The sequence below is a fragment of the Oreochromis aureus genome, linkage group 1 (assembly GCF_013358895.1).
Source record: "Oreochromis aureus strain Israel breed Guangdong linkage group 1, ZZ_aureus, whole genome shotgun sequence".
In the NCBI taxonomy this organism is placed as follows: Eukaryota; Metazoa; Chordata; class Actinopteri; order Cichliformes; family Cichlidae; genus Oreochromis; species Oreochromis aureus.
The window spans coordinates 28,175,584-28,195,654 of NC_052942.1; the positions used below are offsets into that span (position 1 = coordinate 28,175,584).

General features: G+C 39.0%; 1 protein-coding gene across 3 annotated transcripts in view; it reads right to left on the reverse strand.

Moving 5' to 3' along the window:
• Window positions 1–325: 325 nt before the first annotated feature.
• esrrga (estrogen-related receptor gamma a) overlaps window positions 326–20,071 on the reverse strand; it is a 73,214-nt gene continuing 53,468 nt past the window's right edge. For 2 of the 3 annotated variants that reach the window (XM_039611896.1, XM_031730924.2), the window contains exons 7-9: window positions 10,573–10,679; window positions 10,245–10,407; window positions 5,750–5,994 (exon numbers count right to left, since the gene is read on the reverse strand). In XM_039611896.1, coding sequence (XP_039467830.1) covers window positions 5,750–5,994; window positions 10,245–10,407; window positions 10,573–10,679 — 515 coding nt within the window. Of the gene's footprint in view, window positions 5,995–10,244; window positions 10,408–10,572; window positions 10,680–20,071 lie in introns of all 3 variants that reach the window. The other variant, XM_039611888.1, reaches the window with a different exon arrangement.

The following is a 20,071-nucleotide window of genomic DNA, read 5'->3' on the forward strand; positions in this document are numbered from 1 at the left end:
TATGAATAGTTATTTGAGTTACTGTTGCCTCCATATCAGCTTGAAGCTCAGGGAGCTGAAGTTCACTGGATATTTTTTGGACTATTTTCTATAAACCCTAGAGAGGATTGTGTAGTAAAATCTCAATAAATATGCAGTTTCTGAAATACTCATACACCTGTCTGGTGCCCACCACCATGCCATGTAGAAATTCACTTAAATCAATCTTTCTTCCCTTATTCTGATGCTCGGCTGTCTACATGCTTAAATGCACATGTTGCTGTGTGTATAAAACAATCAAGGAACAGACACAAGATTAAGAATCAGGAATCAGACACAAGACAGATTTCAAAACTGGAAGCCTGGTTTTTAATTGATATTGCTCTACTGTAATAATCCTGAAAGGCATAGTCTGGAGTAACACATGTAATGTTTTAACCCATAGTAGTTTAAGTTACAGAATCATAGGTCTCTCTTTTTGCATTGAACAATATATACAATGTGAAATAAATACATTTACACGAATGGACATTATTGTTTGAGCACACTTGTATGATACACATCACAAAAATATACAGGTAATTGTTTGTCTTTTTTTTTTCTCATTTACTGATGTGAAGCACTTCTAAAACCTACGGACATGTTTTTAAATAACACTACAGGGACGTCTTTCATCAACTCTTCTTCACCACTCAAGGGTCTTTTTGTTCTTCCCTTTCATCCAAATGTTCCCAAAGTTTCTCCCTTTCTTAAATATATTCCTCATGTTTGCAAATTCAGGCTGCAGGGTAAGCTGCAGCATGGGTGCACCTGGGGACTAAATACAACTAAATGACCATACACTGCAGAGTTGTAGATAAACACTGTTTGGCCTTAGCAATTTTCAGGGGCAGCCATGGAAAGTGGACAAACCTGCTTTGTTACTGTGGCTCAATAAGTCATCATTCCGTTCAAGCTAATCTACTGTTTACGTGAAGTGTTCGCAACTAATTGATCCAAATTAGAGCAATAACATGATGCCCAAAGTGAAAACAGCTCAAATGTTTTGTACCAGTGGCTCTGCAAAAACCCAGCTGCTCCTTCCTTCTCCTTCCCTTTGCTTTTTAACACTAATGACAGAATCATTCTAATAGATTATTTAGTATTTGGATCTATGACCCAACAGAAACATGTGCAACACTTGCCTCATAATTGTACAGTCTTCAAAATATTGCTTTTTAACAAGAAGAAAAAATACAATTAAATCATATTGTGGCTATGAGCAGCAGATTACATCAAAACCTCCGGACAAAATACATAGTTTCCCTTCCAAATTTTTTTCCTGGTCAAATTTAGCATTCGTCATCTGAAATGACAACAGTGAGCAAAATAAAATGGCATCATTGTGAATCATGTTCAGTATGAATGTCAAACGTGGCTACTAACCAGATTCAGCTTTGCATTAATCACTTGACATCTTTCTTAGTGAATCGTTTCAGGAGTACACACAATTTTTGGGCAACTGACAAATAAATAAACAGCAACAGAAAATAACTGTAAGAAAAAGAGTGCCTTTCTTCCATTTGTTGTGTGTGGAATAATGTACAGTCGGTGGTAATGAATACCATCCTTTTTTCCAGGGGGACACTTTTCTATGTTACAATCAAAATACATATGCTGTATGCAATTCGAAGCTTGATCATAAAAATATCATGTATTCCTACTTGTGAAACCTTTTTTTTTCTGTATAATCATGTTTTAAAAAATGTGTTAAAACCTTTGTTGAACACTAGAATATTTGAAGTCATGGTGTTTGCATCACAGCGTATGGATCCAGAAATTTATTTTAGCAGGTAGGGTAATCACATGTTATTTAAAGTTGGGGAAAATTTGAGTTTCAGTATGAATTTTGCAGAACCTGGTGCCCCACAATGCAATGAATATATGGTATAGAGCAGCAGCGAGCGCAAATTAAACATGTTTCTTAAAACATGTCTTTCCCATCAAGCCACACAGGTTTTTCACTGTCTATTGTAAAGCAAGATATTTTCCAGGAAACAGGGACGAAAAAAAATCGGTTTAGTATTTTCTCTTTTTGCCTGAAAACAGCAAAGATAATGACTGAGCTGAGCTGTATGGAAGGCAGTTATGTACAGCGAGTTTATCAAAAAAGAGTCACCTACAGTTCTGAATTACTCAAATGTCCTTTTCATTTCAGCTTTATTTAACCTAAAGATATACAATATACTGTTCAATCTACAGGAAAGTTACACAAATGATCCCTTTTTAAATACTTGTTAAGGTGTTTCTTCATTTAGATACTAAATATTTAATTATTTATGTATAGTTTGGTAAAGATGGATACTGTAATTTGATCCTGGTGGTCTAGTTAAATTTCTAGCAGAAGAGCCTTATATACGATTCGGTTCATTGTGAGAGAATCCGGTGCCCAGACCCCCAGCGGACTGATCCGACAGACAGACAGACAACATGGCCTCTACTCTACTCTGTGTTGTCTAAAGAAGAAGCACACAGCACAAGAACGGGAATCACCACAAGAAAAAGTACACAGCAACGCCTTAGAGGACTCAACAGAGGAGAAAAAAGTTCAAACATAAAAAAAAAAGACCTAAAAGAAAAAGAGATGAACCAAAGAGAGATTTTTTCCTTGATAGAAAAAACAGCAAACATGAAACACACAGGTTGAACTACATTTTTTTTCTTTTTTTTCTTCATTTTGTGTCCAATAAAATGTCTTATGTTAGAATTATAATCTGTATAATTTACAATATACAATGTTTAAGAAGGCTGAGAAAATACCCCTTACTAATAATACTAATGGTTGATACTGAGCGTGTGATGTTAGAGATCAACTACATTTAAACTGCAGCACTCCTCAGCTGTGACAAGTTGCCATTTTATATTAGATTACGCTGTCATGTAAAATACACATTTTGGCATCCTTACTTGGCTTTAGAAAGTGCATAAATATATATATATATATTTAAAAAAAATCCATCAACCTTTTACCTGTTAAAGCTGTGATAACTCAACCAAACTGTATGCAATTTTACTTTAACCATAAAATCAGTGTCTCTTTGTAAGACAGCTGCCTGCCAGCTCAGCGTTTCCATTTTTTGTCTAAAATTCAGAAAGTGTCAGAATTTTTAACAAGTAACATTACCTATTTTTTACAAATGACAAGTTGACAAATCAATATTAAATCATATAAATTACTGTTGTATTCAGCTGAGGTAATTAGCGTCCCATGTTCAATTTATACAGAAGCTGATTTAAATTACATAATACGGTAATTGTTGTACGTAGGCTAAAAGCTTTAATAATTTCAACTCCTCAAAAAAAATCAAGTGTTTCAGGAAATGGGGTAGTGAGGTAACAGGACATTTTGATTTTGCTAGCACCATTTTACCCCTCAGCAAAGATTTAAATTTAGTCAAGGTACTCTCATGGTCCCCACACTCAGTCACATGTCCAAAAGAACTGCACCTCAAGCCACAAATGAGGGAAAATTGTGTACTATCTAAGTGTTTTATCACTACAAGAATTGTCCTGGTTCAATCAGATCAAATGTCAATGGAAAAAGAGCCTGGTCACATGAAAGGTGCGGACTTCAGAAGGTGATAATTGCAAACTGGATGCTGAATCTTTTTGTTTTTAGTTGCTTGTATTACTTCTCCCAGTTGCAACCTTTACACAGCTTCTAAGCGAATACACTCCTGGGTTGTATTTTTCTTCTTAGCGGTCATGAAAGGAAATGCCCAGTGACTGTTATCTAATAGCTTATGGCAAGTTACACAGAGAGAAGGAGAAGCTACACATTCTCCTCCAAATCCTCATCCCCCTTTCTCCCGAATTTAAGACTGGCATGTAATGTTAATATTGCAGACTTAGTCCATATACACAAACCCCTCCTTGAAAACCACTATTGCTCAGAGTTTCTAAGATAAACGCTGATTTGTTAATACATTATTACTTGTTATATTTATATATATATATATGATAATTGCTGAAAGTGGTCAAGCTGATAGAAAAAAGGAAAGACATATTGATTGATTCAGTTTTAAGAAGACAATATTAATAACAAAAACAAAGCCATGTTATATGTCATATACAGGATGACAATTATTTACAACCCTAATATTGGTATCATCGCTAAGATTATTTTCAAGGTAGAAATTAAGAAAAAAGATCGAGGAGTTTTAAAGCAACAATACCTATTATTCAGTCGGTTTTGTCAGCACACCTTTCCTTCTGGTTTGAATTGCGCCGAGTGACTGCGGCTCCCCCTACACTCCCTGAACGAGTCACAAGAATATCTCTGTACTGACGCAGGAGATGAGCTGGAAGTCGTGAACACAACGGGACAAGGAGGGTAATACAGAGGTGAGACTTTGGAGTTTTTGGAGTGTGGCTAATGAGCCTGGGCTGGACTACTAATGGCACGTTGATAGACTTAAATCCCTACTGACTGGTATGTGAAGAGCTGCAAATCAGGGCCACAAAACTGCTAAAAATTGTTCAAATACACGTCTGAACACAAGAGGTGTTTTTCACAGATTATGCAGTATACACAGAATGTAAACTCTGCCCAAATTTGTTTGTTAGCCATGTATTTTTGACCATTTTATGAAGTTTCAATCAAGCTTTACTCTGTTATTAGCAATTAGAGGTCATATTTATACTTTTAAACTCAGCCAATTAATTACACCCCACGTGATCAGAATATCTGAAACCATTTTTAGCTTTGTCAAGTGCACAAACATTGATATTATGGCAAGACAGGTTTGAGAGGCCAGGATGACCAGTCCTCAGCAAATACAGCAAACAGTAAAGTTGTACTTGAAGCGGGGGAGTCATGGGAAACCAGGAATTGAATTTAGGGAGAACCAAAAAGAGTTTAAAGCAGTTGTTTCCAATGCTGTTCCTTAAAACCTTAAGCGCTGCTGGTTTTCATAATACCCAGAAAACAATTTAATAATTACAGGAAGAGAGAACCAGCAGTACTCTTGAGGCCCAGGACCGAAAACCACTGGCAGATCAAAACAGAAATGGTTTTGGGTTATGACAGTAAAGTTTGCTGGCATCCTCTGAATGGATGATTCCATTCTTTGGCAGGGCAAATCTCCTCTTCTTTTCTTTCTGTCCATTGATTCAAATTTCATTGTACATGTACTTCAACAATAAATGTCATTAACACCTCCTAAGTGTTCATTTTTTGTCCACTCGTCTTCTTCTTGAACGCTAAAAAACTCTGAGGGAAACAGGAGGGGGAAAGGAGACACGAGTGCAGTCTTACAGTCTCCCGGAGCTAAAATGAAGACTGTTCAGTGTCTTAAACATGTCCTCATTTAAGCGTTTGTCATTAATAACATCCTAATTGTTATTAAATGCATAAGTGTTTGTCATCGTCAGTGTTTGGAGTCACTGTGGGAACTGTTAAGTTACTCTTAGCAAATATCGTCTTCCATTGATAAATGGGAGTTACACAGTCTGTCACCGTCTTCCTCCAAAAAAGATCATCAAGTCAACACCCTTTTGTCAAAGACGTGGTCTTTCAAGTTCAGGTAAGAGGTCTGGATAGCGTCTATTTATAGGAAGATGTGTCAGCAGACAAACTTCATATTTCTGTGTGTGTGTGTGAGTGTGTGTGTGCATGTATCTGTGAGAGTGCGTGTAAAAGAGCAAGAGGTCATTCAAAGTTGATGTTCAGAGTTCGAGTTGAAGCCCAGGTGGATCAGACTCTAGCTGTCCTTCCATCTAGTCCCTGTCCTCAGACCTTGGCTTCCAGCAGCTCCAAAAAGAGTTTGTGCATTGGGACTTTGCCATCCTGCTTGATGCTGTAGAAGTGTTGCACAGCCTTGGTGGAGGTCTGGCGGAGCAAGGGGAGGGTCATGAGCAGCTTGCCTGCCCGACGGGGATCCTCCTGGTGCTGGGAAGCCTCGTAGTCCTGCAGGGCCTCGTGAAGCACATCCTGGAGCTTCTGTACTGCATCCACATCTTCAATATGCATGGAGTCTGGAGAAAGAGGACAGACGATGTATGACTAAAACTTTGAAGCATTTTGTATAATAATATCCACATCTACTGAAATTGTAGTTCATCCAAAGTGGGAAATGTGACATAATGATTTGTTGCTGTTGATAAAAAAAAAAATTTTGCATGAAAAAGTGGACTTTCTAAAAATAAGTCAAGCTTGCTAATGTGCAGCAGATCCCGCAAAACTCTCCCACAACTCTCTGAGATGTTTTCAGCAGTGTAGATTTGTATCCGTGCCACCATTGTCTGCTGTGAGTCAGGGGAGAGAAGTGCTAAAGATTAAACTAAACATCTACTCAGAAACAAAGTGAAAATATTCCTGAGAATCACAGGTGCAGGCTGAAAATACTATCAATATAAATTCTATCGACTCATGATTTCCATGCCTACTGTAAAAAGTGCAGAAATACTTTGTGCATTTAGCAAAAACCTCATTTAGTGGCATTAAAGGAACAGTTACAAATGTAGCTCTATTCCTTAGCACTCTTAAACACACAAAGATTTAAAAAACAATCCAAAAACAGGGTTTATATAGAGAGAGCCTGCTTTATTCCCTCCCTTCAAAGTGCAGATCTGTGGGAGTGATGAATGGCCAAACAAAGAGACAAGTGGGTGGAGAAAAAAACAGACAGACTTGTAGAATGATCAAGAGATGAAGGAACACATGAAAGTTTGTGTGTGTCTCTGTGTGTGTGTAGGGGGTTATATGGTGGTGCTGGAGGGAGTTGAAGGAGTATGTGGTTGCACACATCTGTAATCTCTCTTTGAGCTGGCATGTAAGGTGTGTTTTAGCAGTGGCAGTAAAGCCCGATGATGTCCCTCAATAATAATGCTCCATATTGCCCCTAAGGGAGGCAAGGTCTTAATGTGAGCTGGCCTTTAGCTCCCAACCTCCGATCAATGTCGACGATCAATGGCTACATGCATGTTAAATAATAATCACAAGACAACTATTGATAGCTCGCTCCCCCACTCACCTACCAACAACACCACCCCCACACACACCTACAAAACATTTGATTTACTTAGACATATGATTGGGTGTGTAAAGACACACACAGACATTGCAGGTGTGGACAGAAAGGATGACACAATCTGATGCCTGCTCTCCAAGTAAACTCCGTCCGCTGCGTGGAGTACTAAATTAACATAGTATGATCTTTTGTTATGACCTTTTAAGTCCATTGTGTGTTATCACTTCAGATTTTTATATGTTTATATGTTTTTTACATCTGTAAAGTCAGTTATACAAGTGGTTGAACTACATGCATACACTCCTAAGCAGAAGCATTTTAGCTGTTTGGAGGTCTCGTGTTGTGTATGTGCTTTTGTTGCCTGCCTTGGTGGAAGCTTTTAGTGAAGGATATTGCAGTTCAACCAAATACTTCCCACTGGGTACTTGTTAAACACAGTAGCTTTCCCAGGCACACATGCTCACATCATCCACGTGCACAGAAGGGAATTGGAAGAAGTATGAAATATATAAATTATATTGTTCAGAGAAATAAAATCAACATAAAATGTGCCTGCAAAGCCACATACACACAGATGTGCACACAATTGGACTAGCACAATCAAATACACTGAGCTGGATCTATCGAGTATAATGCATGCATCAGTATGCAGGACCAGACTGGTCAGTGGGTTGGATTCTGTGAGGATCAATAGAAAATTCAGCTTCTATTGGTCCTCAGATATTCTACTTGTGGTCCACTGGTCTGAATCTTTTAGAAACTTTTCTCTGTGATGATATTTTCCTTAGTGGTTAACGGTATTGATGAGGCAGGGGAACGAAGTTTAAGGTTAAGTTGATGTTTCTTTTTGTATATACAGAATATGACCATATATTTAACTTTTACTTACACAGTACCACTTTGTAAATATAGACTTATTCCATAAAGTCACATTCATGCAGAAGTTTTTCACTCCGTATGACATTAGTACTGAATGCTAATGTCATACAGAATGGGGGAAAAAAACCTTTTCTTCTTTTTTCTTGAATTTGTAATGGGCTGTGTAGTGAATAGGCAGAAGCTAAACTGCAGTTTAATGAGTTTCACGTTGTTTTTGATTAGCATTGTGTGTTTAGTATTTAAGCTGGTAGACATGGCTTCTGCCTGTGCTGTGACCCGCAGTAAACTCACAAGTAAAACAGCAGACGTTAATGAGCACAAGTACATAAGGCTGTTAAAACGTACATGTTAACATGGAACTCACAATTCACAGTCGCACATAAATGAATCACACACACACACACACACAATCACATACCCCCACACGTGCCTCCTGTTTCCCATGGCTAGTTTAGCTTTCTTTACATGTGGGGCACGTTTGCTAACATTTCTTAAGGCTTGGCTTCATTAATGCACAATTAGCATCCTGTGAATTAATTAGTGTCAGTGCCCTTCAAAATGCTAATGCTAGCATTCTGTTGTCTTGAAGAGCATTTCGAGAGTCTGGGCAATGATACAAAGTTCTTATTTGGCTGTCAGCTATTTCAATTTCAATTAGTTAAAAGAATGACGATTTCAAATGTGAATTTTCTTAAGAGCAATGTCTGCTTTTGACAGAGTTTACTAACCTGACATTTCCATCATAATGAAGAGCATGCTGTAGCTGGCCGTTTACATGGCCAGGAAATTCACGTCATGCCAGTGTCGAAATGGAACATTAAGAAAACAAAAAGGTAATTACAGAAATAAACCAAAGGTTTGCGTTGATAAAATCCTATGTAAACAATGAGCCTTTACATGTACAGGAACAGTTCAAAATATTATAGCTGAATATAAAGCCCCGCGATTTTGGCTCACTGGTGCACGCGAGCCTGTACCTCTGTATCTTTTTAATTTACCATACGTTTTTTTGTTGGTCTTACATGTTCATTCTAATCAATTCATTCTGCAATTTATGTTTTTCTTAGGTCAGAAAAAGGTTTAGAAAAAAAAACAAAAAACCCCAGAAATGACTACTTTATGTTTTAAATTTCAAACAGCAACAACTGAATTATTGTTTGTCTAAAAACGCTAAAGTGAGTTTCTCTTTCTTTTGTTCCGCTATATAAAATGAAAAAGATGTTTTCTTGGACTTTGACGGTATTTTGTGATATATAATAGATGGGAGCATTAAATTAATATGGAAAATAAAGAATATCGGTGAATGAGCCATTGTGACTAATGTCAGCACCATTTCCTTTTGTAAAACATATGAAATATTGTTGCTATTAGATTTTCCTGTCCATGTACTGGATGTTTGCCAAATAATAATGATTCTTAACTCTGTTGTTCAGCTGAAATAACCAATACATTTCCTTAACTTTCAGTAAGCAGTATTCATAGAATAACTGAAACACATACATGGATGGACACAAATGCACACACACACAAGCAGCGGCAAGAGATTGATTGTCACACAAAGCCCACAGGAACAACATGTCAATATTTTCTGCATGTGCAGAGCAGTATCTAAGTATGTGTGTAAGCAAACATTTTTCAACGGCACACACAAATGTTTCACTGAGTGTTAATAACCAGATGTATGTTTTTTGAAAGTTTAGGAACATTTATGGATGCAAACATGTGTATGCGTGCCTTTATAGTGGCACAACCAGAACAAAAGGCCCCTCCCTCCTTATTCAAAGCTCTCCAGTTGCATTCTCCCATTTAAACACATTGTATTGACAGCTCCCCCCTTGTAATTAAAGAGTACTGAAGAGCTGGCCAGCTTCCAAGACAAAGTTCAAAAGACGGGTCATGGGAGGAAGAAGGCGTGTGTGTGTGCGAGAGAGTGCGTGTGTGTGCGCGTGTGTCAGTCAGCTGTCGATGCAGCTGGACACATCAGAGAGGGGGCCTTATCGACAGATTTTGGGTTCTAATGATTTCACCTTATTTAACAGGCATCTGAAGAGACGACTATGCTAATTGCAAAAAGGATTGGGACTTTGTTTTGTGGTGGGGTTCAACTTAAAAACACGTTTTTATTTTTGCACTGAGCATGTGTTTGCCTATGTATGCATACAGTATTTGACACACTTTTGACTAGTAGAGTATGTGTTAACATGGTTGTGTCACAGTTGTGTGTTTGTTTGAATGCAGAGTACTGAAATTGGTCCTCGGATAGTTCAGCTTAAATGAGCCCCATGGGACTGGGAATCCTAGGATTAACTCTTCCACCAGTAAAACACAGATGTGGAGACAGACAAAAATATCAGCTGAGAGTGAACAAATTCCAACCTGAGTTAGCCAAAGCAATGGCCTTGAGAGTGACAAATTCCTCCTTCTCTAGTTTCATCGATTTGTATTTCTTGACCAGCTGAAGGATGGCATTGTTCAGGTCCAGAAGTCCAGCTAATTTCGACTGATCCTCGTCCATTATGTAGTCCTCAGCATACACCAACTACAAAGAGACAAACAGAAGAACTGGATTTAGTGGCATGTTCTTGAATGTCCACTTGAGAATGACTCCAAAAATAAGTCAGTCCCTATGGATAGATTGCATTAGGGTTTAGAGTTATGCATTACGAGAGGTGGCCACTTGAGCCCAAGAAACAAACAGGCTTACCTTGTCTTCAAAGGGCAGTGAACGGTAGACAACGCGTAGGATCAGGATTTCCATCCATGCACTCTGTAGGAGACTCATCTGGTCTGCCAGAGACAGCGTGGAAAAACCTGGTAAACATTGAGACAAAAAGAAAAGCAAGAGCACGGATTGTTAATTTCATTTTTCTGCCCGAACAAACCAAAGAGTTAAGGAGTCTATCTTTCAGAAAGAAAATAAAATTCAGTAAATATAACCTTTGTGAAGAGGAAAATGCATCCTGTGTGTTTTTGTAACCTGGGTTTTGTTTTGGGATTTAGAAAAAAAAAAGTAGAACTATCTCAAAAGGAATAAAACAGCTGTGTTTAAAAGGTGTTTGAGCTAGTATAAGGTTCAAGACTCTGCTTCACTCCCTTCTTGGCCAACCTCAATCCATCCACTTGACTAGACTTCTCCACCTCCTCTCCTCTTCCTCTTTCTCTTATGCCCAGGGCTATTCTCTGGGGAAAGGCAGGCCTTATCTTTCCCTGCCACAACTTCCATGGATCAATGCTGGCCATCGCTGTTACGCCGCTCAAATACACACACTAACTGCTGCTATGGCCTCAAAACTCCTGCTTTCTTCGGTGTCAATCCATGTCTGCCTATTTGCCTATGTCTACGTATATCTGTCTCCTTTTTACCTATCAGTGTCTGTCTATGACTGTGAACCTCTTTCAATCATTCACTCATTTCTTTTCAGACAGTGAGTAATCTCTGTTTCAGTCATTCCGATTCACATTTTTGCTTGATGCTTTTTGATTGCGATGTTTTTGCTTCCTCATGCCATATCTCTTGATTACACTCAAAGTGCTTCACTTGCGGTCCATCCCTCTCAGTCTTTCTCTTTCTGTCTGTCTCTTTAATGGAACACCTGCCTGCTCACACCTTTCTTCGCAGCTGTCCTCTCCTCACACACCTGTCCATTCACACCTGCCTGTCTGCCTGTGTGTGTGTGTTTGTGAGCGTGAGCCTTCATAGGCAAGGCAAAGACAGTTTGCCATGCAAGCACACCTGTCAGACCTCGCCGCAGCCCTCCACTGTGTGTTTGTGTATGTGTGTTGGAGTGAAGCATCATGCCAGGAGAAGCAGGCAGATGCGAAGGAAGCTATTTCTTCAGCAACATCTGCTGCGAAGAGCCTCCTCTTGAGATGTTAGGTGCGCCAGAGTGTGTGTTGGTATTTTTGCGCATGCATGTACATTAGGGGCTCTTATCTCACAGTTTGTTGATTGGTAATGGCAGGCGTCTCATTATGTCCAGGTTGCAGGCTATTGTTGTTTGTAATGCGCTCTAATTCATTCAATCTACAACTGTTAACATTTCTTAACACACACTTCATATCACATACGCATAAATATGAACGCATAGAAACGAACTGGAAAGAATCCAAATGTGTATGATTGATACACACACACGTGCGCACAGTCTTACGTGCACACTCACACACGGCACAGTGAAGGGAGCAGTATCGTTGCCAACTGGCAGTGTCTTCTTCTACTTAATGAAATCATCAGAAGGGATTAGAGGTGAATTTCTTAAGGGGGGTCTTCGTGCACACACACACGCACACACACACCTTATTCACAGAGGCAGATGTCTTTAGGGGGTACTTAGGACTTCACCACTCATTGTGAGCTGGGGAAATATGCACTGGCATTGCTAAAATTAACACACATACACTTATTGAATTTGTTCAACCCTGGGGTCAAGTGAAGAGAAGGCGAGATGAGTGAGGGGTTAATATCATTTAATGGTGTCACTGGTTGTGTGTTTTAAATTGTCTTTGTGTGTGTTTTCGGTACTCAGGCGTTCAGGGCAGAACTAAGATTTCCATCAATTTGCACATTTCCCTCTGGTGGCATCTGGTCCAGGACCAACAGGAGCACACAAAGCTCAAGAAGTGGGCACACACATACAAATGCAAGAATACACACTGAATCACATATACACAAATATACATTTACCGTGAATGTCAATTCATATGGAAAGTGTCTGTATAAGTGACTGTATATTAACAGTGCTGTTTGCATATTCCTCTATCCTCCTAATTATACATAAGGTGTACAGATGTGTGCAACACACACACACACACACACACACACACACACACACACACACACACACACACACACACACACACACACACACACACACAGGAAACACCAATAATTAAAACCACAGTGATTAATTTATTGAGCTGAAAGTGCAGCTTTTCTTATTGAGGCACATCAATGATTTTTATCAGGATGGTGTCTGCGTGTGTGAGCAGATGTGTGCAGTGTGTGAAAGTATTTTTTGTTCTTGTGTGAATATATGTGTGCTTAAACTGCACATTTGTACATAACTCATCAGCATGTTTGCATTCCGTGTGTATGCATACATTCCCATACATATGTTTCCACGGGACTCTGCTTGCGTATCTCTATCTGTGTTTGTGTATGTGGGTGTGTGTACCTCTCCCTCTTCCCTCCTCACCAGCCTGTCTGCGCCGTTCAGCCATCCAATGCCTCTTATCTGTCTGATTAATAGGCGGCCGGCTTCAGGACAAATTAATTAACAGATAACGCCATCTTTCCCTTCTTCCCTTCCTACATTCCTCCCCTCCTTCTCATGAAGCAATCGATACAACAGAAGAAAAGAAACATCAATGGGAATTTAGTGCTGATGATGGAGAGAGAGAGAGATATTGATGGGGAGAGAGAGAGAGAGAGAGTATCAGAAAGAGTGAGTTGGAGGAGAGAAGAAAGTAAAAGGCGGAGAGTTGTTAGAAAGAGGGGCGGCAGTGGTGGTAGTGGGAGGGGTGGAGACCTTTCTTTCATACCTGTGATTTCACTTGACAAAAGAAGGTTTCTTATTTGGTTCTAATTACATTTCCTTTCTGCCCATTGTTGATAAGGCATCTCATACTGTGTGAGTTAGCATGAGTGTGTTTGTGTGGATGTTGTTTGCCGTTTGCAACAAAGTTGAAATATTTGCTTAAAAAATATCGGCAAGAACTTCAAACAGCACCGTATAAAATTATTACTGGATAACTGCCTGTATCTGGTAACAGCAAGCTTTGGGCTGGATATTAATCTTATCTATAGTTAGTATTTGTGTTTAGGTGGTCTGCTAAAATAGAACAGACCTATGACGGTACAGATGCACGTATGTGTGTGCATTGACAGAAAGAGGCTACAGTGCAGTCATGCAAACTTAACCTCTACCTCTTGCTTGTGCACTCTTTCCTTTTCCTTTTCCCTTTTCTCTATCAGATACTCACATAAAAAACAAACACACCCACAAACACACGTCGATTCCCTAGCCACCCTGCGGCCTGTTTGTCTGCCAAATGAGTCCTGACTGCACGTTTACACCCGAGACTGCACAACAGTCTAACACAGAGACACACACACATAGGATAGCCCTCTCTCATGCCCCAGTTGCTCCACAGATGCACACGAACACACATATCTAAGAGGCCTATATTTGTTTTCGCATGGTTACAGGGCAAATGGAAACCAGTGAGAAGAGACTGTGATGCTTATGAGTGCCCATATACTTGTGTATATACACCGAGAAGTGCTTTGTATGCGCATATGAGTCTGTGTATTTGTATGACGACGGCAATGTACATCTTCAACAACTGAAGTATCAACACGCCTATTCTCCACGCCTGTATTCTGACAGGTGTGAAAACCGGTTGTGATGGTGATCTGGTAACCAGTTATTAACGCACGACGAGTATTCACATTCTGTAACCCAGGTTAAATGGGACGCTTTCCATTGAAGTGGCGGTGTCTTGATTTTTTTTTTTTTTGTCTTTTTGTCCGTAGAAACAAAACAGGCGAACAATTTTGAGCTGTAATCAAGCAGACTTAATAGCTTGAATATATAATGTAGTTTTCAAAGGTTCTCTGACAATTCTTTTACATTTTTTAAAGATCATTTTGTGTGGGGCTCCACTTTGAATAATATCTGCATAATTAATACAAAAAATTACATACAAAACAAGTTTATTGTTGAATTAACTTGATTTTATTTTCTAAATTGAGCATAAGAGGGGTCTGTGTCCTGGTAGGAATGAATAGATTTAAAGCCCTGGACAAAATAGGCCAAACTGCAGACCAGCTGTGTGTATTACTTAAATATTGACCAAGAGGACCAGGTGTATTTTAAACACATTTCACCCCCAAAAATTTCACCTGAGAATTATAGAATGATTGAATATGGAAACTAATTTAACTCTTCTCAAGTGCTGTCATGTAAAATGAAAGTCAGTTTTCCTTAAAATTTACTGACTTTCTTTCGAAAATAGTTCATGCTGGCTAATATTTGAGTCCTCTGCTGTCAGAATGTCTCTTAAAAAGTCCCATTGGGTTACAAATAGCTTGCAAATATTTTGACACATACAGTTGTCCTTCTGTAGTCTTGCAGTGGCCCTTGAATGTGCTTAACACTTGCTTATTGTGATACAAATGATCCTTTTGAATCACTGCCTCAGGACAAATTTAAAAGGAAATGTCCATGTTATAGAAACAATTCACAGACTTAAGAAAATTTAACTGCCTTCAAGTTGCAAAAAGTGTTTCCCTGCAATTAGGGAGTCATGACCTAAAACTCATCATTTCAACAAATGTGTAAAAAGAAACCCAAATGATGTAACACCAGTGTAGACAATGTGCTATCCAACACTGGAGCAACAGTGTAAACCTGTGCAAAACAAAGAGAAAGTCATTAAAATCAAAAAATGTTATGTTATTAACTGCTGAAAATGGGAGACATAGCTATTTCTTTTCAAAAAGATTGCCAAATTGTGCATATTTGCCATAATCTGAGATAGTGTAGCAAATCTTTTTCTTGAGCGAGAACTGTGTTGCTAACTGTTTTCTGTTACCAACAAGTTGTGCTTTGTTGGTGATGGGGGAATAGTGGATTGTCTATGTTCAGCATGTGCACGTATTGTGTTCTGCAGGGGACAGATTTAAGTCTACTGGCCCACTGAGATAGAGATTGCATGAGGACACGTGAAGTTTCCAACAGTTACCAGCACATCGCTACCCTGCGTGTGTGTGTTGTTCTGTATGCACACTGTGTTACGTGGCTCCCGTGCGCTCACTCATTCCACTTTCTGTATGTGTTTGTGTTTAAATGTGTGCACATTGTTGCATGCTGTGCAATGCAAGTGCTCCCTTGTGGTGCTTTGTACGTGTGTGTTTGTGTGTGTGCGTGCGCACATCTCAAACTGTTCTGTACCATACGGCCAGACGCCGGCCAAAATGAACACGGACCCCCTGTGATGGCTTTGGCCAAGCTGAAACAACACACACAAGATATAAGCACACGAGGTACACACTGGCAAATGCTGTCACACACACACACAAATGAACACACATCCACCAGCTGACCCAATTACACAGAGATGCGCAACGAGATGGAAACAAATCTACCCAGAGAACCAGCTAATTTAGAAGGGCTTAAAGACACACTCCCACACAGGACACATACTCACCTACACACATATGTGTCCGGCTATTTGGACTATCAAAACATCATGTTTGGAGATGACTTTATATGGAAGCGCAATTTAAGCGCACACGTCAAGCCATATCTTACACTGTCAAAATTATGTCAGTGCATCAAACTCATGCGGTAGTTTAAATCCATGCCTGCCCAGAATCACATTGTCTGTAATGTAACTGCAATGAAGAATTCATGATTCCAAATTGAAGTTCACATTTGACCTTTTCAATATAAAATATAAATATAAAATGTGATATTAGTGTATGAATTCTTAAGTTACTTAAGTATCTGTTTTTCTGGATCTTGCAGTGACCTTGACCTTTCAACTCTCAGCTCTAATAAGCTTGTGACGTTCTGGTGACGTTTGCTGCAAAATGTGAAAAAATTCCCTGCAACTGTTACTGGTGCCTTCACAGCAGGTTACACATAGATCGAGCGCTCGAATTGTGCATTGATAACAAGCCACCTCATATCTTTATCGCATAAAAACCAACATTTAAAAGTTGTAAAAACTAAAAGAAACAACAAAAAAACCCAAACCAAAAAACATTTGCCTAAAAAAACAACAACAACAAAAAACTTTTCACCTAAACCTCAGTCAGCTAAGCTTGATCCAAATTATTTGAATCCAAAATTTTGGACCTTGCATAACAAGATTTTAATGCTCCTATACATGCAGCAATAATAGTGCTTAATGGTCTTCAAGAGTGTTCAAAAGCAAGCCACAAAATCCCACGTTTTTCCTCTTTTTTTTTAGGAAACACTATTCTTGAACCACTGAACAATTTGCCAACTCCGTGGTGCTCTTTTTATACACAGTCATGTTACTGTCCTGTTATGAATTAAGTAGATAAGCTGTGAAATAATCCACCAAATGTGTGTGTGTGTGTTTTTATAATACAGAAATTCTCCTTCCTTTATTGTGACTAGTATCAAATTCAACCTGACATACATATGTGGGAAAAAAAAGATAGAGTCTATTCTTTGTAGTATTTTTCAATTAAACCACTGTTAAAATGGGTTTGGAGACTTTTAAAAAGGGCAATACTGAGGGAAATAATCATAGCATTCATTGTTTCTTTTGTTTCTTTCGTTTTTTGCTGAATACTTTATGAGATTGAGGCTCAGTTTTGTTAAAAATGAAGAATGAAATGCCATGAATGCCATATTTTATCTGTATTTGATTTCAACATTTAGTAAAAGAATGAAGAACACATGATATATAAATATATATATATATTTTTTTATACAAATATGGTTTTAAGATACATATATTGCGCACAAAATCATTTCACCTTTACTTTCATCCCCTCTCAGGCTGTTGGCTAAAATATCTTTTTCTGTTTCTTTCTCCTTCCTTACTCCCCCTCTCTTTTCCCCCTCCTTTCTCCATGTGGCCTGGGGGAGAGACTAGAGCAGTCATAGGGTTGCGGTAGCCTCTAATCAGTGTGAACAGCCAGCTAATTACCAAACCCTCAGCCCTGCCTGACTGTTAATTGCATACATTAGACACCATCAGCAGCACTGCAAGATTAACACTTAAAATCTTACCATTGCTGTAGTGGAGATGAGTGTCGTGAGCGCGCGTGTGTGTATGTGTGTGGTGCGAGCTGCCTCTGTGGTTGCGGGTGCTAATATTTAACACTTAATTAGACCCAAAATGGAAATGCTGCAACACAGAGATGGTTGTCGAGTGTTATAGCTGTTGCCGTGGTTGGGGGTGTTTGGGTGGGGGCAGCTGGTCGTCGAGGGCAACCCCAAGTCTCCGTGGAGACGACAGATGGAGTGACATTAAGAGCATTGCAGTGGAGCCATTTCAAATAATAAAATATCAATATTTACATTTTAATTACCCACTTCTAGCTCCACTAGGGCTATGTCAAGGAGTGTGTATGTGTGCATGTACACTGCAAGTTCCACAGGGCCAAGTCTTCTTGACTTCACAGGGAATGAAGAGCACCGCTAAAGTGACAGAGGTCGGCTCTATTTGAGAATTTCTTGGCGAAATAAACACTGAGAACTTTATACAATATTGTCAAAGATTGTATTTCTTATTTGCCTATTTAAAAACTTTTTCTTCACTGCGTCCATCAGTCTTTCTCTCACCCTCTACCTTTCCTTCCTCCATCAATATAATGCTCATGACAGCAGGAATGACCACTCTGTGTGTGTGTCTGTGAGGATGTGCATGTGAGTACAAATTTGTCAGGGGAATTAACCATGTGGACACACAGCTGAGCAGCTTACACACCAACTCACTATGTCTGTACATGGCACACACAAATTCAAAACACATATAAAACTGCTGATCAACACTTTCAGGGACAAAAATGCTTAAGATGTTGAAATTGTAAGATATGTAAATATTACTTGTGTTTATATATGAATTTCTTAATTCTTCAATGAAATTGTATTAGGCAACTGAACTTATTTTTTGTTATGTTATTCTCCTAATTGCCACCAACTTACTCTATCCATCTATGTTGGCTGAATTTACTCTCTCAGCTTGTCCAATTACACGACTTGTGACAGTCTATTGATCCTTTGGTGGATTATCTTTTCAAAACAATATCCTGCAACACTCTGGAAAAAAATCCATTGTCCAAACAGCAAAAATGAATGCTTATTTAAAAAGTACGCAAATATATATCTAGTAAAAACATAGAGTTCAAAAGAGGTAAAAAATTTTAACGGTCATGAAACAGACTTTGGTTTTTTTTCTGTTAAGAACTATTGAAGTATAAAGAAGTAGAAACCTGCTGATCGTGGCTTTAAAACAATGGTCCCTGTACTGTACATGCCTTGTGTCAGTATACGAGATTATAAGGCTGTGTTGATTTTATCTTCCTAATCCCCCGTAGCTGTCCATAGAGAGAGGACCCCAGAAATTCCACAGGGATTAATTTACCATTCACAGATTAGAGATATGGTCTCCAATATCATCATTGAGGACAAGCATCGAAGGGAAGGGCTCAACAATTGAAGCAATGAGGAGAGGGAGAACAGAGAGAATGAGAGAGCGACTTAAAAAGACTGAAATAAAGACAAAGATGAAAACGAATGCACACAGAGCCTTCTTTCCTACAGCACCATACCATAATGTCGTAGCTTGAAGACAAGAACATTAGACCTCATTCCACCTCCTCATCTGGGCCTGAAAAAGCCTGGGCTGAAAATCTTAATTAATTGTCCAATAGTGCTGCAGGGTCATTATGCATTGCAATAAAGAAGCGTGTAATTATGAGATTTAACAGCCATTACCAGGGCCAGGAACTCATATGTCATCATCAGCAACCAAGCCAATGGTTTGGTACGGCTATGTGTGTGGCTTGATGGACAGCACACATTCACAATGCACACAAATGTACACAATGCCATGTTGGTCTATAGTGGTTATATAGATATATATATATATATAATATAATGATATATAAAAATACATTTATTGTTCAATAAATAAACAAAAAGTTGTATATTGGTATACACACCTGCATGCAGACTAACAGCGAAACTGAAAAAAGCACACAGACACACACACACACACACTCTCACTCACTGACTCAATCAGTCTCACCCAGACAATAAGGCGGCCAGCTGTGATAGCCGTCTGCAGATGAAACATCCCATCAAGATTAAATAGACACAAAAATACACATATTATTACTTCTCTGTGTGTGTGTTCTATGCACTTGTGCACAGTGAAGCATTGAGACCATAGGCCCCAGTCATTTGCCCTATAGCAGGTGGCAAAGGTGGCAAAACATCACTGAAGTGCTCAAACAGAAAGAAAAGAAAAGAAAAAAAAGATCTGAAAACATTTGTGGTAACAGAGTTTGTCCAAAGGTCAAGAAAAGCACATATATCCTCCCTTTTTGGAGGGAATACATCTATTCAAATGGGCGTAGAGTAAAAAGAAAGCAAATTTGGCATTGTCTTATCTTTGCACCAGCGCAAGCCTCAGTCACACAGGACTTTGTAACC